This window comes from Ixodes scapularis, unplaced genomic scaffold (genome assembly GCF_016920785.2).
Source record: "Ixodes scapularis isolate PalLabHiFi unplaced genomic scaffold, ASM1692078v2 PGA_scaffold1__304_contigs__length_218370807, whole genome shotgun sequence".
Taxonomy (NCBI): domain Eukaryota; kingdom Metazoa; phylum Arthropoda; class Arachnida; order Ixodida; family Ixodidae; genus Ixodes; species Ixodes scapularis.
Window position 1 is genome coordinate 2,818,022 of NW_024609846.1, and position 25,259 is coordinate 2,843,280.

General features: G+C 42.7%; 1 protein-coding gene across 1 annotated transcript in view; it reads left to right on the plus strand.

The window, feature by feature from the left end:
• Positions 1-24,691, plus strand: part of LOC120838229 — a 45,630-nt gene extending 20,939 nt beyond the window's left edge. The window contains exons 6-8 of the mRNA XM_040208057.1: positions 7,842-7,906; positions 17,971-18,048; positions 24,582-24,691. Of these exons, the coding sequence (XP_040063991.1) occupies positions 7,842-7,906; positions 17,971-18,048; positions 24,582-24,647 (209 nt within the window). The 3' untranslated portion in view covers positions 24,648-24,691. The remainder of the gene's footprint in view (positions 1-7,841; positions 7,907-17,970; positions 18,049-24,581) is intronic.
• Positions 24,692-25,259: the final 568 nt, after the last annotated feature.

Here is a 25,259-nt window from a genome sequence, read left to right on the forward strand (position 1 = left end):
AGAACTGCTTTTTTCTATACTTTACATGTACATTTACATAATATTTTGTGGCACTCTGGCGCTTATTTCGGCCGAATGAAGTGACGAATAGGTAAGCCTATTGTAATTTTTTTTTTCGATTTCATCGATTTCTCAGTCGTACTAAGTGCCACAATAGACCAGAACGATTGTTTGAGGATTTTTGAAAAATAAGGCTTCGCGGTAACTGTTCCATAGAAAAACCCTCTTTTATTTTGATTATTCTGACTCCGAATGTTTCATATATTCATACTATCAATTAATGAACGCACCACATTTGGTCACTTCTGTAGTAAATGCCAGCATGGCACGTAGAGAAACTGATTTCCGAGGACCGTCCAAAGTGGGATCCTCCCGCTAGTGTGCATGTGGTAGCCTACAAGTTGATACTTTGGAAAAGACCAAACGAAAAGGCATACAATTTATTCAACTTTAACTTTTATATATAACAGGAAGCTCTACTTGCCGACGCCCTCGGCGTTTACGAATACCAATGTCAGTTGAAGACCCAGCTAGAGGTTTCAGTTTGTTATTAAAACTTTGACAAACTATGTTAATATATGAATTACTAGTTTATTTCAAACGGTCTCGGTTACCGTTGATGTCAATTGAAAATATCGGTTCCGTTCGAATTACGGTTGCCCGGTTACGGTTACATTTTGAGTCCCACCTTTTAAGTGTCCTGGGAAGTGCCCTCCCTTGCCGTTTATGCATAAGGAGTGAACATGACAAGCAAATGTCCTTCTGGTTTTTCATCCATAAAAATAGAAACTAATAGGAAAGAAGTGGCAATTTACAGATTTTGACTTAAAGCCTGGAAGATCAAACCATTTTTGGGTATGAAGGTCTTGTTTTAAATGCGACAGAATTTCTGACGTTGTGAAAATAAGTGACGTCACAGACGTATTGAAAATAAGAGATTGGCTGTCGGGGTGATATAAACCATTGCAACTGAAGTCATGAATTGACAGTAACTGTTTTTTTATTCCCACAATTCTCTCGATTATAGGGATCACTTTATTTATAAAAAAAGAAGTTCAGTACTTTGTCCTTACAGCAATGTCGCTGGTTTGCGTCAGCTGTCCACCGTAGCCACCGCACTCGTGTCGAGCTTTTTATTTAAGCTCTTCGGATCCTTCGTATGTCTACACACAACGTCACGTTGTGGAGATGTCGTGACACGACACTCCGTCTTCGATACACCGCTGCCGGTGTTGAAGCACCCAAGTCGCGGCGTTACACCGCCGCGACTTGGATACTATCACCTGGACTTCAATAACGCGAATCCTAATTCTACATGTCCAGATAAGTTATACTTAATCTAAAAGGGCCCGTGTGTCATTTTACCCGTTGTGGGATATTTATTTACCCCAAAGTCCTCAGTGAGGAAAAGACCCACTCCGTAACTCGTCGGTTGCAAAAATATGGGTTTCGACTTACCTTGCCGATCGCTGTGAGGCAACAGCCACTCTGTAGTCCGCTGCCATGGCGGCTACGGCCGGGACCGTCCGTTGACTGCCGTTAGGCTCCGGTGGACGGGAGACCACACCAGACACAGGGATACCGTAGAAACGTGTTTATTGGGCTTGCGCCACACGCTTGCGCCCGTAGGCGGAACAAAAGAGGAATAAAGTTGGCGCTGCCTTAATCAGGTGGTGGCCGGATTATGTAGCCTGCTGGAAATGAACGCGCCCGGGGAGGCCGGTAGAAGGTCACTCGAAAACGGGACGCGTCCATAGTTACTCCCAAGGGTGTGCCGAAGGCAACATTTACCCAAATGGGCAAGGGAGAGCCGGCCCCTTCGGGGAATTCGGCCTCGTGGTTCCTTGTATCCGGGAGGCCGACGCCATTGGTGACGACGGCTCCCACGGCCTGCGTGAAGCTAGGCCTAGATAGGGATAGAGGGAACCCCATGGTTCCCAAACCGTAGAGCATCCGGTGAGCCAATCACTGTGAATGAGCGAGCTCAGCGAACGACCTGATGGAAAACAATGTTGAACATACCAAGTTGAGTTTGCTATGTTACATTGGGCGTGACACTGCATAGCCATGTCACGCTTAGTGTAAGAGAGCAGACTTCATCTTCAAGACTATACGCATTTCCGGCCTCGTTATTTCTCCAGCTATTTCCGTATGTCTGCGATCGGCTCTCAGAGTGCTTTGCAGAAAAGCTGACAGGAATTTTTAGACTATATGCAGCCGTTTTCGGATGACTATAAGCTTTTTCGCTGTATTCGCCTTCTTTCTGAGCTTCTCTTGGAAGACGCTTTAACAGCGTCTAAAACCCTTGTCAGACGGGCACGTTAAAGTCCTTCAGAACAAACTTACTTAAGAACCGGCGAATCAGCTCACGATTTCGCGCTTATCGCCGTGCGCTGGTTCCTTGACCCTTTAAAGGAGCTCTAAAGGCTTTTAACGTTCTCGTCCGACAGGGGTACATAAGTGGTGTACTCGTAGCTCTCTTGTTCTGAACGATCTGAAAACAAAGACAATGTCGCTCAGCAGGAAGCGTGGCTAATCTGTGTTTACTTCCACCTTGGACTCCACTGTCGTTGCCCGCGTGTATGTAATTCGCAACTCTGGAAGTCTTGTTAACTCAGCATTGAACTTTAATCACTATGTATATAAATACAAGATTTCCCCCCCCCCCAAAAAAAAACAATTTGCGTGTTCTTTTGTTGTTGTTTTTTCATCTCAAAAATAATCTACGCACCGTCGAACGCTCCTTCTCCACCTAGATGTAGCGCTCGAAGTACAAACCAGATGCCAAAGTTTCACCACTAACCTTTATCTAATTCAAACGTTATGTGATTTTCTAGAAGTTTCAATGGCAAAATGGTGGCCGACCTCCGTCGGCCGCCATTTTGCCATTGAAGTTATTAGAAGCTGCATTAATGGAGATAAAAATACGATTTCAGTTCGTGCTGAAACTTTCGTGTCTAATTCGGATCTCTTGTGCTACATTTGGGCGTTCAATGGGCGTTCGACAATACATATTTTATTTTCGCAATTAAAAGAAGAAGGTGATTTTTTTTTTTAGCGTGGAGGGAGGGAGGGGGGGGGGGGTACTTGATTATTTTAGGGTCTCGCTGATGCCTCTTTGCGCCATATCTCCCTTTGCACAGCAATTTTCTTCACCTGCAAATTTCGTGCTGATATTTTGTTGTTTGTATCGTTTGGAATGGGCATTTTCCGCAAATGTTTGGCGCCATCTATCGGCAAGATGGAGAGGCGTTTTTGATGGAATGCCTTGCTTCCGGTTCTGCACTCTCCAAGCTATGTTGGCTCTCTGAACGCGGTCGGGAAATGCGCTCACTGCTCAGCGTTTGTTCTTCCTCTATCCAACACAATCGACGAGCAGATTTGTTTTCAATTAATGCGTTAACTACGGACGACTTCGTCCGTTTGTACATTTTTTTTTTTTTTTTTTTCTGAATGAATGGACGACTGACTTTGCTGTGGCGCCCGTGGTAACTGAAGACACAGTTGAAGCTCTCTTAGACCTATGAGAAAGTACAAACGGTTACATTAAACTAGGATTCATGTCATATACAGTACCGGCAGTAAATTCAGAAAATATTCGAAACAAAGTTACAGTTAAGGAAAGCCTTTTTTTTAATTGCAAGCTATTTGTTTAATTTGCTCAAAAATTTCAATTGGAAAGATGTATTCGCATAAATGTGAAAGCTTACTGTAAAGCGTCCGAAAAACACCTGCGCCTGAACGTACCAATATAATTCTCATCAAAGGTGTATTTTAGTGGTGGATTTCACCTTGTGAAATTTCAACGCGTAGCTCCATTTCTTATATAAAATGAGAGCAACAAACTTGGCCAGGTCAACGGCAGACTTGTTCACCGACTATAGGCCCGTAGCTCTCAAGTTTTGAACAGCGCTCCAAGCGAGCAAAATAGAATATTTGGCTCGCGTTTACAACGGGCGTCATTACGCTTCCCGGCTACAGTTTTTTATACTCCGCTCCATTCTAAGTGCCAGCGAAGCAGAGGCTACAAGAGCGAGCTCTGAGCTTGCAGTGTTCCTTCCAAGCACGCGCGCTCGTGCAGAGCGAGCATCGTTCAGGGGAACATGTTTTTGCAAGTAGCTTCAGCTTCTATCACGTAAACTGAAACATACAGGGTGTCACAAAAGAAAATTTACACGGTCTTTTTTACCGCAAAAATAAACTAGGCATCGCCGAACGCTCATTCTCTGCCCAAAGGTAGAGCTAGAGGTCACAACCAGATGCCAAAGTTTCAGCCCGATCCGATAACTTAATCAAAAGTTATAAGTGATTCTCTGAAAAGTTCAAGGGGAAAATGGCGGCAGACGGAGTTTTCAAACACATGGGGCTCTATGGCACCAGAAACCGAAAACGGGCAAAAATGGGCTCCATTTTCCCATTCAAATTTTCAGAAAATCAGTTATAACTTTTGGTTAAGTAATCGGATCGGGCTGAAACTTTGGCATCTGGTTGTGACCTCTAGCTCTACCTTTGGGCGGAGAATGAGCGCTCGGTGATGCCTAGTTTATTTTTGCGGTAAAAAAGACCGCGTAAATTTTCTTTTGTGACACCCTGTATATACGGGCTCACGGAAGCTATGAAAGAACACAATAAAATAATAAAGCTGGATGGGACACTGAAACCGCAAGCTGCATATTTTTTTTTTTTTTTTTTAGTTTCTTTTTTAGACGTTTTATTACCGAGCGTCTACAGATGCTGACAGATGCTTGCATTCGAACGTGGCACGTGCAAAATCGAACGTTACAGCGCCGCCTGGATAGTGCTGCCAGCGTAACATAGTCGCGTCTTGCGGACGCGCTCGCGCCCCCTGCCCGAGAGCAACGGGTCTATACTAAATGTCGCTTGCGAGCGCCGCTGGCCCTCGCGAGTTTGTTTTTCTCGTTTTTTACTGGGAAAAAGCCACTTTGAAATTTCACAAGGTCAAATTAATCACTAAAACACTTCCTTAATAAATATTTAAAATGTATACGTGCAGCCACCGATTTCTGAGCGAGCCTCGTCATTATGTCACCCCACTTCAGGCTACAGCTGTGTGTGACTGTAAGTCATCAAGAAAAAAACACAAAATCGGCCACACCTGTTTTCATTTTTTTTATTTTTAGTTTAGCGCCTGTAGACTATGTTGCAAACGTAATTTTTGCTTACTCGATACATACACGAGGACAACACATCAAGATGATTGTTTCCTCTTTCTTATTTAACCACAGGACCAGCACATGCGGTCGTGGTAGCGATAGATCTGCTCCCATTTCACTTTCTGGGTAAGCACGTAGCAACAAACTGTGCAGCATAGCCACTTTACCTCAATGATTTATAAATATATGAAAACTGTGGGTTATTCCAATGTTGACAACAACCAAAAAGCAGACGGGCAGTTCGCGTAGCAACGCGAGACCGTCCCTTTGGTAAAAAACAAAGCGTGCCAGTGAAACGCACCATCGCAGAAACGCCAACTCCGAGGCGCTCGCTCTGCGTGGCACATAAGTGACACGACAGCACACCTAACCAATCTGTTGACTTGTATTCACACACAAATAAAAAATGAAGGAGCAAAAACATGAACCTTCCTTGAAGTGGAAACTGCAAACGCGGTAGTGCTTTGAAGGCTGACTTTACGAGCTGTTTCGCTGGATCGCCCGAATCCAGAGCTGCCGCTTCGTCGAGTGCAGGCTACTAGAGAATGAAACCCAAAAAACCTTAAGCCGCGACAACGCTGGCTGTCGTTGCTGCAGCCAGCAACAAAACAGCATTAGGTCCTGTCGGAGAGCTTCGAAACGCGCGACCAGAGCTGATTCTTGCAGCAGCCCCGAGCCGGACGTACCACGCTACCAAAAATGGCGGACCCCTGTCTGCTGCTGCCGCGCATGCGCCGTGGAAACCCCGGAAAAGGCCCATTGTATTCACCATACCGCGTCAACCCCTTTTGAATGTGTTAAAAGTCAGTTTATAGGAATTATCTACTACAGATATTTTGGGGGCAAGTGTTGCTACAGCTATGACAGATTACTTCAGGGACTGGAATTATGTTATTTGCTTAATAAACGCCGTTTATATGATTTATTGTCTTTACATAAGGTTGTCACGCATCTGTTGACACATCACTTTTAAACCCTGTTTGCTTTCACGCCTCCTCTCGGATCAGTCGCTCTCAATTCTATTTTTATCCCTTGATTTTGTTCGATTTGCGGCCAATTACAAGAATGCAACTCGAATATAACAAGCTAGTCTAATCTGCAAAATATATTTTTTTGACATGAACACGTTTCGACGAGCGATCGACTGCTTGACTTTTCTATTTTTCTGCTTGTACGTTTTTTTCTGTTTTTTTTTTTTTTCCTATTAGCGAGTACCACTTTTTAAACTTTGTGCTGTTTGTGGAAAGACGCCAAAAAGATAATTATCAACTTTCTGTGCACGTTGCATTACGGTATGCCATAACTAAGTCTTTATAGAATACGACTGAGACCGGCACAGCAAGGCGAAAGTTCATTTCCACACCTTAGCAGAACTGATCTGAAAGTCTTTTTTAGAGCGCAGCTCTTAGGCGCGCGTTTCCGGCTTGAGCGGCGTCGGCGTCACCGTCGGCGTAACCGCGCGGTGCATTATGGGAAATGTCCCTTAATGCAAAATCACGTCACGTGTTGCATTATGAGAAACGTCCCATGATGCAACGGGCGGGGAGGAGGAGGAGGGGGATGAGGGAGGAGGAGGTGGTGGGGAAGGGGAGGAGGAGGAGGGAAGGAGGGGAAGGAGTAGGGAGGAGGGGAGGAGAAGGAAAGAGGTAAGGAAAAGGGATAAGGAGGAGGAGAGAAGGGAGAAGGACAGGAGGAGGGGAGGATACGGATGAGGAGGAGGGTCATACCCTCCCCTCAGCACCCTCCCCTTCTCCTCCACCTCAAGAGCTGCGCTCTAATTCGGCGTTACAGGAAGTTGTAAACGTCTTTATTGTTAGAGCGCAGCTCTTAGGCGCCCGTTTCCGGCTTGAGCGGCGTAGGCCGTCGCCGTCGGCGTAACCGCGCGGTGCATTATGGGTAAATTTCCCCGCTAAATCAAGCGGAAAAATTTCCCCTAAATGGACGGCGAGCAGGAGGGGAGGGGCATAGCCTCCTCTCCGTACCTTCCCCTCCTCCTTTTCAAGAGCTGTGCTCTAATTCGGCGTTACAGGGAGTTGAAAACGGCTTTCATTTTTTTTTAATATATATTATCTTCCCCCAGATGTTAAAAAATAGCATTACGTATACCTTAAACTTCAGTGTAATTGTTTGCTTGTCTAAGCCGCAATGCGATGCACAAAGAGTTGACCCTAAAATAGTTGCCCATATCTTCCTTCGTAGTTCAGAAAGTTTCTTCACAGACCTACGTGTTTTTTTTTTATTCTGCATTAAGCCCATACCTTGTGTATCATTGGTCATATATTTGGCGCATCACTAGTAGTTATTTTGTATTTCACTGCTCTAGCTTATTTTAGAAGCGGAAAATTTCATTTTAAGATAATTATTTTAATCATTCTTTCATCGCTACCTTTTAGGAATTAAGAGGCATGTTTCTTTACGATACTCCATTCACGCGACACTAGACATAATCGGTATTGTTAAATATATTGAGAAGAGAGCGAGGTTTAATAAACAAAATGAGGAAATTATCATTCTGCTTTCCTGAGACGAATATTTATTGAACTTCGTTACTTTTCTTTTTCGTGAGACTGATTTGTTGCAGTTTTATTGTTTCAAGGGCTGTCTCAAACCTGCAGGCTATATAAAAAAAAAACTTCCGTTTCTGTTTTGTTTTTTTTTTTGTTATAGGTAAGGAACGAATTCCACAGCTGCTCGGTTGTGGGTTCACAAATGTTCAAGACAAAATGAGGGGGGTAAGTAGACTACTGAAACGCCCACGCCAGCCCGTTTGCGAAGTTCCTTTTTTTTATTTCTATCAATTTTTTAACCGTAATACTGCGTCTAATTTGAATTGCTTATTCCTCTTGTAATGTGTTTTTTCACAATTTATTTTATATAACTTTAGTATACTTTCACTTTATTGGTACTTTTATTTTTACTCTGCTTATTGGCGACGAGCTGTTTCGGTGGCGCCACCTTGCTGGCGTCCTCCTGTGACGGAGCAGGTAGGGTGCGAGCAGGCGACGCGCTATGTCAATGCACGGAGTGGCTATGTCAGTTCGGATGTATACCGATTAAAAACGGTCTGTTTATTAAAGAAACGCGTACGACATTTTTTGTGAGTGATCTTTCTAAACAATAATAGCGGGGGAGGGCCTCGAATTTGCTTTTTATATTAGAAAAATGTAAAATGTTAAAAAAAAAGTCTCGAGCTCAACATTACAGATTGCACTGCGTGCATGAGGGCTATTCACAGCCTCCCTGATTCTTGTTTTTGTCGGATCTGCGGAGGCTACTGTAGAAAAAGGTTTTGCATTCACCACGAAGAGTAAGTGACGTGCTGTCTTCTTAGCTGTGCACGCGCGCACAATTGTGTTGCAAAGCGCCGCACACTAATTTTAGCTACATTCAGCTTACTGATACAGACGCTTCTATCCAGATGTGACTCGAATGTTGCTGACGAACAAATGCTCGTCAGCAACTGACGCTTAGCCCCTCCCGGATCAAATACGAGGCAAAGTTTGTCACATCGCGACTTCTGCTCGGAAAAAAAACATATTTTTTATAAATTCTTAAATTGTCGGATCGCCCGGCGAATTTAAACGATTGATTAATTCGTTCTATCCAATTTTTACTTGAATTATTTACAAATTTAAAATCGCTCCCCGAGAAGCGCATCACGCACTCTGCACATCTGGGTACGTAAACTTGAACATACAAACGGCAGTAATTCATAGCTGCATACCTCATTTTTTGGGACGCTGAAGAGTCTTCAACTTAATTACTGGATTTAGGGCCTCAATCGCGAGGGGGCCTCGCACGTTTCGCGTCGAGCGGTAGAATAAGCAGGCATTTGATTGAAACGACACTGGAAGCTAGCCACCGCTTCTTCCTCTCAGTTATTGTGAGGAAATCGTTGTTTACTGGTTTACAAAATTCAAAAAGGAATCAATTCGGAAATAGTGAGAGACCGGTACTCACAGAACACATTGAAATCGACAGGATACACGGAGTCGCTTCCGATGAAGTGTTTGCTGCACACGCGAGTGGCTCTCAAATTTTGCTTTCTTATTTTCAGTTTGATGAGACATTCCTTTCTCAGTTTTCTTTTGTCCAAATCATAAAACGAATACACTCTATTCGCCGGGGTAGATGATGTAGTGGGGTGTAGCACTGAATATTCTATTTTTATTATCTAGCTTTGGTCGTTAAATAAATACGTTTCAAAGCAAAATGTCATCCAGCTTTTTGTGTTGGGGTACAAAACAGCACACCACCATCCCATCGCTTCGACACCTCAGCGCCAAAAGTATTTGTTAGCACGACTAGGCGTGCCACGGTTTAAGCTTTTGTAAAATGTCCTACTGCAAATATGGCTTCACCAAATAAACTCAAGACGTGAAACAGGCTTTGCCGCGCGCTATCCAAAACGCGCATGACGCGACCTGACGAGCCGAGGGGTCCAAGATCTGCGCGGTCTGTCGCAGTCTGTCCTACCCGTGACGTCAGAAACGATGGTGATGGTAGCTAGAAAAGCGCCCCCTGCAGTTCGCGCACGCCGCCAATAGCATTAAATGTTGCTTATTCTTTTCACTTCCTTTTCCTCGGTGACAGCGCACTCCATTTTCGTACCCATAGAAAAGCATGCGTTAACCTTTTGGGGGTTGGTACATACTGCTTGCCACAAGGACGACCAACCAGACTTAGTACAAAAGCAGTCCTGTCATAAGGAGCGTCCATACCACTTCAGTTCTGGCTATGAGTTATTTAATCAAACGTGAAAACAGCGCAAAACATTGAACAAAGGACAAGTGAAAGAAGTGCACGGACAAAGCGCTGACTGTCAACTAAAGTTTAATTTTCAGGCGAACCAGAAAAATAAACACAGAGCATAGGAAAGAACCAATAAAGACACAAAAAATTATACAACCCAACCGACAGGATTTTTACAACGTCATCACCCTCACACATGCCTGCTATTCTCCCTGATAAAAAGGACCTCATCATCCCCCAAGTGCACCGACGGTGCGCTCACACATTGCCCTTCCCCTTTATGTAAAATGAAAAATGCCTCTTGAATCTCCCTGGCGGTCTTACTTTTATTGCGCGCCAAGATCGTCAAGTCATGAAAAACAGGTACGCAGCCGCACCTACTGCAATGTACCGCTAAGTGGCCAGCGGGGGAGGAACGGAGGGAAAGGGAATGCTCCCTCGCCCTCTCGTTCACGCACCTCCCCGTTTGTCCAATGTACACCCTATCACATGTGAAGGGGATCTGATACTCCTTTTGTACCATGCGCAGTGGGGGTTGTGTATCAGATCCCCTTCACATGTGGTAGGGTGTACATTGGACAAACGGGGAGGTGCGTGAACGAGAGGGCGAGGGAACATTCCCTTTCCCTCCGTTCCTCCCCCGCTGGCCACTTAGCGGTACATTGCAGTAGGTGCGGCTGCGAACCTGTTTTTCATGACTTGACGATCTTGGCGCGCAATAAAAGTAAGACCTCCAGGGAGATTAAAGAGGCATTTTTCATTTTATCTAAAGGGGAAGGGCAATGTGTGAGCGCACCGTCGGTGCACTTGGGGGATGATGAGGTCCTTTTTATCAGGGAGAATGGCAGGCATGTGTGAGGGTGATGACGTGTAGAAATCCTGCGGGTTGGGTTGTATAATTTTTTGTGTCTTTATTGGTTCTTTCCTATGCTCTGTGTTTATTTTTCTGGTTCGCCTGAAAATTAAACTTTAGTTGACAGTCAGCGCTTTGTCCGTGCACTTCTTTCACTTGTCCTTTGTTCAATTTTTTGCGCTGTTTTCACGTTTGACGATGTTAAACCAACTATACTTCGTCTCACCCTACGATGGACTAAAGGCAAAAGCTAAGGACCACCAGATCCAATCACGATCCACTTAGAAATTTCGTATTGCGCTTTGATGCACGTGTCAGTGCCCGCGTCTCGGATCACTGATTGGGATTGGCGGACAGTGGTTCGAATCGAAATAGCACTGAGTGAATAAACAATTTTACATTTCAAAAAAAAAAAAAGGCTGTTTGCAGTGTCGAAGCTATAGAAATGATGCTGTGTTTTTGGGTTTGGAGCATTATTCGTCCACCCCTAATCAATGCTAGGCATGTCATAGTGTAGCGTGGAATGCGATTGGACCTGGCGGCCCGTGGCTTTGGCCTTTAGTCCATTCTAGGATGAGACAAAGTATAGCCCAACTTACCGCCTTGTTGAGTGACTTAACACCGCCACGAGGCTTGCAGATTTCGCAACGTCGACGTCCGTGTAGTCGAACTCCAGTACCCCGATCGACGCCTCCTTCTTTTTCTGTGTAGCCTGCAGACGTCTATAGATGATTGTAAGCAAGGTGACTGACCGCCGCCATGTCTCTGCTCGTGCGGTAAAACCCGTGCAATTGCAAGCTTCCCAAAGCTATGTTCACGTGCATTCTGCACGTGCATGCAGGCATGGGGCATCAGTCGGGCACCATGCTTGCAATTTTCTAAAACGACTGGGCGTGTCTTTCGGATGCCCGGCCTCCAGCACGCGCTTGTTGCCTTTCAAGACGCCAAAGCATTCTCGAAGGTATACGAAGCTTGCGCTTGAGGGTGGGACAACTGAAACATTTCCCCCTCACTAGAGTTTTAGTAGATCGTTCCGATACCTCCGATAGCCCCGATAACGATACTATGCATGCGCAAGGGAGGCGGTGGCGGAGTATCGGGTATCGTTATCGGAGCCATGGGAACGATCTACTAAAACTCTCTACTATCTTCTTCTAATTAAAGGGGCGATGCAACAAATTTTGTACTTTGCTCAAGTACCGCTTAAAACGGATCCCTGACGTTAATTACCAATCAAACGCGCGTTCGTTTTTCACCCCACGCAATAGAAGTCCCAGAAAAAAAAAATTAAAGAAAAACGAGCACCATTCACCCCCTCAACTCGCAGCCAGAACAAGCGGCCACATGATCTGTAGCCGATTATATGCCGCCAATGTTGATCATAGCCACGCGGTGGGCCCGGTTGGCAAAGCGCAGGACACGCGCTGAGTTTCAGGCATTGTTATGGCTCGGCTATTGTCGTCGTTGCAGCGATTGGACACGGGCCACTACCCGAATGCTTCTCGAGCTATCGATTATCACGAGCCCAAATCAAGTGCCCACGCAATGCTCGCGTCCAATCTATGAACCACATTCAAATATCGTCGCTTCGTCATTCCGAAGCGACGAACCGCGTTCTGGGTTTGAGGAAATCGCACGCTGGGCTGACGACACGTAAATATTAGAATAGTGTATAGTTAACGGATATTATGGTCGTCGCCCTTTTATTCGGTGTCAATGGTTAAATGGTCCGGGTCGGGAGGCGGAAAAAAAAAAAACAGGGTGCAAAAGTTGGACGTTTGCCATGTCGTGAACAGCGCACTGCTCGACCATAGCTGCTTCGTTTTAAAATGTACCTTTTTCCAGTAAGCCTCTCTGCATGCATTCACGCCCTCCCCTGACTCCTGCTTACAGCTGTCTCCATTTTCGGAAGGCACCGTTCCGCACCCATCTCTGCTCCTATTTCGTTTTTTTGTAACAATGTTTTTAGCATATGTAGTACAGTACGGGGTGTGAAAAGCAATAAAAAACCGATTCAACGGCAGGATGCCAACGTGTTGTGGCAAGGGAAGGAACTCTGGGCTCTCCCTAATCTTTACTTCGCGGGCGACCTCTCAGACGGTGCTCGTGGCTTGAAAATGGTCCACTATTCCCTGGCGACCGCTGCCGGCAGATTATTGGACACGATCTTGGGGGCCCGCCCTCCGTATCGTTCGATGGATTTCGGGGACCCCGCAGAGTGGGCGGAAAAGCTCGCACTCCTCGTCATCTTAACTTGGAGAGTGCTCAATCGGGTGACGATCCTACAGAGAGAATCCCCCGAAGAGATCCGGGATTGGCGATGTCAGGCGTGAGTAGCGTGGGCGAGTCAGCCCCCGGTGCCTGCGTTCGTGTAAGGTCCCATGAGCCGATTAAGGGTAGCTTGTGAGTCGCCCAAGGCAATATTTTATTTGAGCTGATAACAAAATGTGCGGAAATATTTCATGGCAAATTTAGAAACAGAAACGACGCAGAGGAGCTTTTCACGTAATAGTGTTTTAGGACTCTACATAGTTTAAGTTTATGGGCTGGAGACGTCGAGTAAATGCTTAATTGAAAGAAAATGACCGTGTTAACAACGTTTCATTTTGTGCAGAAAAAAATGTTTGTAAGATAAGTTACCAGACACATCCTCCCCAAAGCATCAACAGCTCTTAGAGAAGCCAGCTTAGCTACTGTTGCAATAAAAGCCTCGACTTACGAAAGCCACAAACACCGACCTCTCTCCCCTGACACTGAGTCAGCATTTGAGTGACCCGGGCAATATTTCGCACTATCATTCAATCATGACCATATTCTTTACTGTCCAGTTGTGGGAGCTCGAATAAATAAAAATATCCCTAGGAGGACTTTTATGAAGTGTCTCTGAATAATGTCTAGAGTTGGTCGAAGTTCTAAAGACAATGAAGTACTGTACATATTCACAAGAGAGTAGGATATTTTTTAATGTTTTTTTTTAGTTTAAGATAAACGTTTTGACGCAATTGGAAAGAGAAATCAGTCGAGTGGAAATTAGTCACGTTCACTATTTCACGCGAACGAGCACAACCGCATGAAAAGAACCACTCTAGAAACTGTTTTTTTTTTTTATTTGTCACCTACAGGGATTGAATTAGATGGGTTACGAACTGAAACTCTTAATCAGCTGAGTTGGCAAAATATCAATTGCAGCATCAGTGATCATCTTACAGGAATTGTTTACTTCAAACCAAATTGCCTACAATAATTTATGATTGTATTGAGTTTCTTTTGTTTTTAATGTGCTTCTTGCAATCTGGGTTTGAATGTACTGAATGTATTCATGATTCTGTGGATTGTTTAATTGTGCTATTGCTTTAGTATAGTGGTGTGTCTTTCGTGTGGTAGTTCACTCGCGTTTTGAATTTCTCATTTTATTATTATTGTCTAAGTTCCTAGCATTTTCTTATCATTGTATAAATTCCTTTCATGCCTGCATACAACTCCTGGTTTGGGAGGCTAGGCTCTAGCAAAACTGCTTTCACAGCTTTTTTCACTTGTCACCTTTTAACATTTTGTTTTGTTAAAAAATAAGGTAAAATTATTATCGAACTCGATCAACATTTTAAACGAAGTCAGTTCTCCTTATACACGACAAAAGTAAGCGCAATTACAGCGTTGTTTATTTTAAATACGTTATGGGCCGTGCCCACCGCATAATTTATGCAGTATGTATATGATTTAAGTAGGGCTTCGCATCAACTAATAAATTTAACTAATTAATCGATTACCTTTAAATAAATAATTATTTGCAACAGTAAACCTGTTGCCGTCTATGTGTCCTAATTAACAACACATATGACTTCCCCGTTTCTTTTTAACATCTTTAGCTTTCTTTTATTTTTTTATGTTGGCACTCTTCTGAAACCTTACACTTAAATATAGAAATCGACGGGGTGTTCTTGCCTAGGATGTTATTGACACCAGAACCTGCATAAAAGAAGCTGCGGTTGGAAGCAGCGAGTCAATCGTCCCCCCGTTGGAGGCGAAGAATGCGCAATAACTTTTCCGAGCTACAGATAAAAATCTACCACATTCGGTACTCCGATTTAGCTTTTACATGCGTTCATTTGTTTTAGTTATAAAAATATGACATTATATATCTGTGGATGCAATATGAGAGTTTGTACACCTGTAGCATTGACTGCAGAAAGAATGCATTTCAAGGGGGTCAATAAATTGAATTTATCGGTTTGTTTGACATGCATTTGTATGCTATCGGCTGTTAGAAGAAGATCCTTCTTAGAATGGATGCTTGGGTGAGTTGGATATTCATATTGTGGGAAAAGCGCAAAAGTAAACTCACTCACGCAGAAAATGCACGCACACCAGAAAAACAGTCACTCACGTCGCGCTGACTTACAACTCAAATTGTATTTTCGTCTTCTTTCTTTTTCTTTTACCCGTATTAAACTTCGTTCTCTTCTGTACAAACAAATAGCAATGTCTATAATCCGTTTCAACTTATGTTGTACCGCAGCGAAGGCTGCGCGAGCTCATACCGTTGGCAGCTGCCCTTGGTGCACGGGAGCTTGTGCCGCCGAGATGTGCCCTAGAGCAAGGAGCTCGCGCATGTAGCCTTTCCTGCGGTACAACACAAGGCGAAACAGAGTATAGACGCTTTGCAGCAGCTGTGCATGGGCGCCGCCATAACTGACCTTCCGTTTTTGTTTCATCTTATTCCCTTTACTTCACTTCATGATTACCACAGCAAGACAGGTTATTGCCATTTTAGTTTGCACTGTGTCCTTCTCCGTAGCATTGGCGTTTGTGTAGGCTCGTCAGCGCCTGCTTCAGTGGATCGGCATATCGGTAAGGCAAGAGAAGGTCAGCTATGGCGGCTGTAATCTGGCGCGTGTGCAAAGCATCTATAGCGCACACAACCTTCGAGAGTCAAGATATAATAATTCTTTTTTAGTTAGCGTTATGGATGAACTGCTAACACAAGTATCACTCCTTTTATGATGTTAGCTGCCTCTATTATTTCACGTGTTAATTGGTGATGGTTCTTTCCAATTATGGTGCTATTTTTGATGTCCGCAGTGCATCCACAGTCACGGCAGTGAATGCCCAAAAGTCCTGAGTTTGCTAATCGTGTGCTGTTTTTATGTTGCTTTAATCTGTCATTTATACACTTTCCAGTTAGTCCTATGTACTGTTTGCCGCATGAAAGGGGAAAGGAATAAATCACTCCTTCTGAGCTAGATATGTATGGGGCTCTATGCTTTTTAGTGCAGCCGGGATTAGTTTTTGGTATGGCGTTAACTTTTTTACATACGCCTGAGAGTTTGATGGGGGCGGAATAGACTAAATCTATATTTGCGCGATTACCAATCTTCTTCAGGTTATGAGAAATGCTATGAATGTAGGGGATGACTACCGGTCTTTGGTCACTGTATCTGTCGCGTGGCTTGCGGGATGTGATTTGACCCTTTTAGATCTGTTTAAGGAGACTTTCGGCGACTGAAGTTAATAGATATGAGGGATATCCCGCATTTAGTATCCTAAATACTTGTCCTGCGAAGCTTGTTAGGCTTGAATGCGGGCGGGACTTCAAAATAGAGTATTTTAAGCCCTGATTGACTATGCCTCTTTTTACCAATTTAGAATGCGCCGAATTATAATTTAGGAGTGTTTTTTTCTTTCTCGGCTCATACGACCAACAGACATGACGGGGCTGAAGATAGTCTTAGATCCAGAAATCTTAAGGATCCTAGCTCTGGTAGCTCGTGTGTAATCTCCAAAGGGTTTAGACATCTTTTAAACTTGACGAGCACATTGGGCACATGAGTCGGGAAGTCTTTTTCGTTGGTGTTCAGGAGTACCAAATAGTCATAAACGTAGCAAAACACCTTTACCACAGTCGAGAAACCTAAACTCTTTTGAAGCAGTCTGTCGTGGTATGCTGGGAATAAATCACTGAGAATTGGCGCAACGCAGGATCCGATGCAGACTTCCTTCTTCTGAAGGTAGGCGTTACCGTTCCAACACGCAAAAGTAGACCTGAGGTAAAACCTAAGCAAATCAAGAAAGTTGCTTTGGGAAAGTCCTGAGGTGTTCTGGGAAGCTATGGCACCATACGAGTCAATGCTGTCTTCCTGAGGTAAAGCATAGTATAGGTCCTTGATGTCAATCGAGAAAGCCTGGTATTGGTTGGCACTGTGTTCTTGTAGGAAGCTGATGACTTCATGTGAGTTTTTTACCAAAAAGGGGTCATCAACTGTTAATAAATTAAGTCTTCTTTGTAAAAATATATCCAAAGACTTTTGCGCTTCTCCCACAATATGTTAGAAGAAGTTAAGAATTGACCTAAAAGGATATATGCACACCTTACTACTAACGTCAAGTTCCCAGCTGATAAGCAATATATCAGTAAATAAAAACAAAATTGAAGTACAATATAAAAAGCTGTAATTTATAATTAACTTAAAGTTCATATGAATTATACGGGAATGATCGTCCCTAGGGATGATCATAAATAACAGTTCATATGAGCCAGGCATAACATTCACTTCCATCGGTGATTCGATTGCGTTTTCTTCTACCAGCCGCGTTAAAGAACTATTTATTTACGTTCGCCAGATAGATCTATCTTGGTATACAAACGCAAGTGGAGACAAGGGACACAATAAACACGTGTTTCTGTGTGTCTTTTGTGTTCTTTTGAGTTCGCATACCAAGATGTTTAACCAACACGCTCTCCTAATTCTATCCAAGATAAATGTACTTTCGCTGTTCGTTAAGAACAATTCATGGTGTGCTACACACCCTTTCACTGGTCACCAAAATGCCCGCCACATATAGGATTCGCCTGGCTAATGAAGTAAAAAACAGAGAATTCCGGGGGTGGAAAAGTCTCGCTAGTTAATAAATTCTCGACATTGAATTTAAAGGCGACGAGGATGAAGCACAAAGTGGCGCGCGACACTCATATAAAAGAGTGCATTTTTAACCCATTATTTATTACGAAATTATGAGCATTCGTTAATTTCGGAGTTCTACTTTCCAGCGCTGTTACCAAAAACTTGAAACGCTATATCAGCGGTTGTTTTTCTTCTACTTTAGATAAGCAAACAAAAATGTATTTTTATAATTTTTACAATTTTCGATTTTAATTACGTGTTTACGTGTTCGTGATTTCTTTTTTTATTTCAGTATTTACTTAGTACAAGTTGTGTGTCCTGTCAATCACAGGCAAATGAAACTAAACGCCCAGACTGCATAAAGTGCGTGGTATGTAAACCTTTTTATAAAACTAATTTACTTGAAGATTGGAAAACTGAAGAGTTATGCTAGAGGCCGTCCTTCTAAAAGTCGCGATTCTAAAAACTCAAAAGGTGGTTATGACGACGTGGTTTGGGTAACTAAGGTACTTTCGTACGTTGGTTAGAGGGCACAAATCAGTAAATACTGACCGTCCACCTCACCGAACAATATTGCGGCATCCCTCAACCTACACTTCTCCCCTTTTTCGCTAAAAATTAAAACCAACATTCTCATGACGATGGTAAAATGAAGACGCTGTTTTTATTTCCCAAACATAATCAACGCACGTAATATGAATTGCGTGTTTGCGCATGAGCGTATAATTGTAAACAATTTTCCTGGGTGGTCAAAGTTTTTTTCTTGTCAAGTTGTCAACAGGCAAGGCGCGTAATTCATTTTCTGTAAAAAAAAAAAAAACGGGTAGTCGTAATGCTCGTAGTTTCTGGACCATGTATGTCAAGGAATAATTATTAAAGTGACAAACGGTTACACAATACATTTTATTTGCTGTTATTTTGAAAATCAACAAATATAAATATAAAAAATTGCAGGAAACCGGCTGTGTTAATAGAAAGCCGCATTTTAAGTTTAGATGACGTCTCATTTGAAATATGGACTAGTTTACGATCTAACTATGTCTGACAGTACTAAACATAACACAACCCCGAGGATCCAGGAATCAATAACGACACCAACCCACAAAGACCAGCCAGTGTAACTTTTCACAACTGCTATTTCGTTCCTCGTGTTTTTTCGGTAGCTATTGTCTTCGTTTCTGGTCACCAGCTATGAAGACCTTGTAAATTCTTGCATGAAATTAACAATTTTATTCTCCTGCTTGCAATAACGCATATCTCCATTGACTGGGGGTTGCAATGCAAACCCGTCAAAAGAGCCATAAAGTACATATGGCGAACCAAACACAAGCTTGATATTTCTTTTTCTTTCTTTTCTTGTCTAAGCTTTCTAAGAGTTACTGCAAACTTTTTGCAATCGTGAGAATAGTAACGTTCTCTAACGGGGAAGTACGGGCTTACATGTTTTATTTAGCAGTGACGTCGTAGTGTTTCTAGTTTCTTTGTATAAATGTCTTAATACAACCTGCTGATTCTTATATTATCTGTTGTATAATACAATATGTTCTCTGCTGTTGTAATTTGTTATATTCCTAGGTTGTTCAACTATTACTCCTTCAGCCCCAAATGTTTTCCCCCTACTGTAATGCCTCAAGGCACTATGGGTACACGAATATATATAAGAACAAGCCATGCCCTTTGTTTATCACAGTGTTAGTAACAATACCTGTGGGATACGTTCTTCGGTATTTTTATCGGCTAATTCCGCAATTTTCTTGGCTACAGAGCGCTAATAAGATGCTCGAAATTCGCCACCTTTCTGCCTATCCGAATTTGTGAGTGACTATTCTACGTTGCAAAATAGGCACTGCGACAGAGGAAACGTTTCTACCCACTAAAAGTCTCAGAAAGCGTTGGCGTTACTACGCCACTTCTCACAAACGCACGGATTTTCTTACATCCCAGAGAGCAAGAAGTGCTTCCCTGATGCTTTTTTTTTTATCAATATGAGCGCCTGTTAATATAAAAACAAAAAACGCGTAATGTTAATTTCACCCCACAATGAGCTGGGCTCTGTTCCTTGTACTCCTTATACTGCGAAGCGATAATGAATGCTCGAAGACTACCATATCCTGCGTTTCTTAAAGCATCAGTGACGAGTGTAATTCACCATTAGTCCTGGCTCCTGCTCTTGTAGCAACGTTGTTTACCTATCATCTTTAGGAACGAGGGCTACTTCACCGTGACTCATATTCTATTTTCTGTTTCAAAACATTTTCCAAGTTTTACCTCTAGACGGTGGTTTTGAAAGCGCAAAAGACTGAGAAGAGAAGGCGGGGACAGGACAGAGCGCTTACTTACAACTGTCAAATTTAATAGAGCATCTAGATGCTCTAATAAATTTGGCAGTTGTAAGTAAGCGCTCTGTCCTGTCCCCTCCTTCTCTTCTTAGTCCTTTGCGCTTTTAAAACCACCGTCTAGATGTACAACCAACTAGCCCGCCAATTAATTCTGATCCATGTTTTAAATCTCATAAATAAAGTTTTGAAGTTTAGCACAAAAAAAAGTAGCTCACACGTGTAAGATTGACTTTGTATTTAACCCAGGCATATCACAACAATATGGACTCCGAAAAGACGGAACTTACAGTGGGGCAGTGTATAAACGGAACGTGTGTTCCCCTTGGTTCAAACGAAACCGTAGTTGTAAGCAAAACATTAATTGGCCTTTGAGTCCAAGAAACTCAGGTATGAATCATACCAAAGGATAAATTTTACCGCATGTTGTTCATTTTGCATTGTTATTGTTTACAGTGACGTAGTAAAAAGGTACGTTTTGAGTAAAAATTCTAATGAAAAAATTAAAATATTTTGATTAGACCCAATAAACTCCAGTCCGTCTACTTCCTTGAAACGCAGTTGTGAGAACCGATCACTACAATGTACGGAGGAGGCTGTGCGAATAAAGAGGATAAAAATATTAAGGTTGCGCGAATATTCAAGTTTCGAATTCGAGTCGAATATTGATTAACTGAATATCTCTATTAGAATTTGGCATTCTTAGTTTTCAATTTTTCGAGCAATTCGTAACATCGAATGCTAGACAAAATCTGCATTCATAAAAGAGCGCCTCTCCGTGTCGCGGCGCTGCTATTACTAGTAAAAAGGAAATCGCATGATATTTATAGACTTGATTTGAAATATGTTGACCTAAAGAGATAGTCGGTCTTTTGCTTTGTAGTTCATATGCAAGTTTTTTTGTTGTTGTTTTTTATAGGATCAGGATGTTTTCAAAAAAGAACTTGTGCGTCGGTTTTTTTCTTTTTTTTTTTTAGCCTCGGGGCTAGGATTGTGGTCATGGGGGCCACTATATAGGATGTAAACAAACGCTTCAAAGCGCTTTTAGACGGCCCACAAAATTAAATTTCTCAACGTTTCGCGCTGCGGTTTACTGCAGAGGTGCAACCAGCTGATGGAAGCATGGGATGAAATTATCAACGAATGAGCTTACCTTGTTCAAAAAATAAAAAAAAATAAAAAACTGTTTCGGGCTATCTACTGCGGCATTCGCAGAGGACGTTATTACGGGGCTCGCGTAGTTAAAGGAAGGGACACTGACACCCCTGAAAGCTTTTTTTTTCTTTTTTTTTTGGCGATTATGGCGTCAGGGGACTAACAAACAACATTTGTTACAATGTCACGTATATTTTTAATAAGTAAAAAAAACACGACTGCTCGAAACCAAAACCGAAACTGGACTGGGGAGGAAGAAGAACTATAGAGGAGGAGAAAAATATTGGAAGTCACGTAGCCTTGCAACTTTTGTTTTCTTAATCAACGTATTTGCAGATTTTTAGGAGCCACAAAAAGGGGGTCAATGAAAAAACGAGTGAAGCGCAGGCGAGCTGGTGTGAGTTATACATGATGATTGAAACCTGAGACTGTGGCTTGAAAAACGGAAACTCGTGAAAGAGGAAGAAAAAGTGACATACAACTTATCAAACTCAGCTAAAAACTTTATTGCCTCTACGCCTCACATACCCCTCCCCCGAACGTCGCAGCCACCGCAACGGATGATCACCGAACCAAAAACAATACACTAGAACCACAATACACCAAATTGCAAAGCAAAGCAAATTGTTGTGTGCATGTTTATACAGACGGAAGTCGGTCTGCCTCATTACGCGTCTGGTGCCAATTGAGGCAGATTAACTTACGGCTGTATAAACATACACACAACAATTTGCTTTGCTGTTCGGTGTATTGTTTGTGGTTCGGTGATCATCCGTTGTGGTGGTGGCAAGCAATATATATTAAAAAAAAAGGGAAGTGTGCCCTATCGCTTCCATCTTCACCCAGAACACAAGTTCAAACCTAAATAGAAACACAAGGTCGTCACCACCGCACCCGGAAGGGACTGTGGTTTTTAAAACCTGAGACTGTGGTTTCAAACCTGAAACTGTGGTCTGAAAAACCACAGTCTCAGGTTTCAATCATCATGTAAAAAATAGGTATCATGTTTTCTGCGTATTTTTAGTATTGAGTGTGTGCCTTCGATGGCCCACGACTTTGATTATCTCTGGTGGTTGTGTCTAAAGCATAAAAAACGGCACGTGATCAAGGAGAAGAGAGGGAGCGCGACTGGAAACCGGTCAGCTCTCGATTGGCGGTTCTCGGGCGGAAACAAAAGGAATTTCGAGCCGCAAATTGTAGCCTGTGTAGTTGGGCTCTCATATGTCATGTACAGATAAAAACCTTGACGAGCATAAATACCTTGTAGGTGTCCCTCTAAATCTGCCCCAGACAGATGTCGGAAGCGTCGAGCGCGCCGGTGCCGAGCTTAATAATCTTTGGAAACGTTTCACTAAGCCGGCACACGTCTTCGGAAACTGTTCACTATGCCCGGCGCGTGCCTCTCTAACGTATACTTCTAATTGTGCGATAATTTATTAAGAAAAAATAAACTTAAGAAGAAAACAAGGATTTAAATCCTTCATGGATTCCTATTTTTGGTAGGATGATGATTGGCCGAGGCACTGCATTACTCTCGTGTCTCCCGTTGCGCCATCTTTCGGTAGCACATACAACTAAGTGAGCAAGCTCATCATGTCGTCTCCGAACGCCGCGGTAGATAGCCCGAAGAAGGTTTTTAGAGCACAGCTCTTAGGCGCCCGTTTCCAGTTTGAGCGGCGTCGCCGTCGCCGTCGGCGTAACTGCGCGCGTTACATTAGGGGAATAATGCAAGCGGGCATAACCGCGCGTTCCATTATGGGAACTCTTCCCCGCCAAATATAGCGTGAAAATTCTCGCAAAATTTCTGCGCTAAATTCAGCATGAAAATTTTCGCTGAATTTCCCCGCTAAATTTACCGCAACTCTTTTCCCGCTATATCTTGCGGGGAAACGCTACCGCTAAATTTAGCGGGAAATTTTATTGCTAAATATGACGGAAAAATTTTCTCGCTAATGTTAGCGGAAGCCTTTTTTCGCCAAATTTAGCGGGAAATTTATAAAAATATTTTTCTGCTAAATTTAGTGTGGAAGTTTTCCTGCTAAATTCAACGGGAAATTTAGCGGAAATTTTCCCACTCTGCTAACTTTAGCGGGGAAATTTAGCGTAAATTTCCCGCTAAATGGGAGGGCAGCAGGCCAGGACGAGGGGAGGGTACGGAAGGGAGGAAGAGCATACTCTCCCCTCCATACCGTCCCTATCTCCTCCTCATTAGCAGCGCTCGGCACTACAGAGAATTGTAAACGTCTTTCATTTTTATTCTTTTTTTTAACAATGCAAGTTCAATCGTTGATATTTTTATTCCATGCTTCCACCGCCCTGCCGCACCTCTGCGGTGAATCTCAGCGTGATACGTAGAGAAGCCGATTTTTATGGGTGCCTAGAAGCGTTAGTTTACATGCTGTAGAACAGGCTAAATTGGTTAAAAAATTGTCTCACAGAGCTGGGAAAATGAAGAACGTGGCTATTACGTTGCCAATGTCTGCGTCGTAATTTCTATAATCGCCGTCCTTATCGGCCAATGCGGCGAGCTCATTGGCTGCGAAGACATAATAAAATGCTCAATATTCGGCACGCTCTGCGACTCTTAACCTTCTTAACATCTCGGAGAATATAGCTAGCTAATAAATAGAAAAGAAAACTTTACTTGCCTTCTTTTCTTTATTGGGGGAGGGGAGAGGAATAAGGCAGTTGAAGAGTTGACGATCGATTTCATTATAGTAGTTTAACCCTTATGTGAAATTTTTATAAAAACAAAATTCATAGCGAGCGTTACGGGGCGACCGATTTCATCCTTGTGCACAGATTCATACAGGAAAAATAAATAAACGCCTTTGTGACGTCGATCTCTCCACTCTGCGCTTGCCTCGCGCTGCAGACTCTACCTGCGGTGCAGACAGATGGTTTGCGGAGTGGGCGCAGGGCAAAAGAATCGACGTCACGGGCGCGCTCTACCTGCGCAGTTTCCGTTTGAAGTCGTGCAATGACATCTGTCGCCCCGTAGCGCCCACTGTGAAATTTAACCGACACTTCACCTCATGGCTAGACTATAATTAAGTCCAGCGACAATTTTTCAACTACATTATGCCGTCATCATAAAAATTTTAAAAAATAATTTGAGGTATTTATTCGTTATCTACCTAATCAACCCCTTTCGTCTTTTTTCTATTGACTCTCGTGGCCTCCAACTTAGCGTCAGGGATAAATGATACTCTAACACATTTTCCCAGTATTTTGTTGATTCTGGTTTCTAAAATTATCACCCTGTCTAATCGGAGCATTTTATACCAAATAATGAATTATTGTTTCTGGCTACGCTGCCCTTGTACATTACCGAATGTTCATTTAGTAGTGCATTTGGAGTATATGTACAGTTATCAGTTTTAAATGTCATTTTTTATCGTCCCCTTTCTAGCGAAGGCCTTCGAGAAAGATAAGTCGAAGAATGCCCTTCAAGTCTTTTGCACTACAAATACTATAAGGACCACCCACAGGATGGATGACATCAAAATACTTCATTGCAAAATACCGCGATAACTATAAATGAGTAAATGTTCATCTTACTAACCTGGTACATTGCGGTATTTTATGACAAACAATAAATTTTCTTATTTGATTCGAATATGATATGAACCACGCCAAACCGAGGAACAATTGACAAGTTAAAAAATCAAATTTCTGCGTTACCATAACACTTTACCTATAAAGAAACCATCAATACACCTGGCACTCACATATCCTATTTACTAAAACGCAAAAACGTTAACGTCGAAGATAAGGCTGAATATTGCAGCAGGTACTCGTTTGTTGGTTTCAAACATATCATATAATGATTTAGACTATGGTGGAAGATATATGCTTCTTTTTTATGTTTTTCGTATACAAGAGCGAGTGCACCACAACCAGTTCTATAAAGTAAAAGATCATCACAAATAGCACTTTTTCGAAAATGTGTTTCAATATTCATAATTCTGAACCTGAAAAACATGTTTCTCTGTCGCAGACAAATGTATTTCTGTATTTGTGTTCCCAAATACGTTTATATGTCCAAATGTATTCCTGATACGTAACCTTACTGTAAATGTAATTCAAG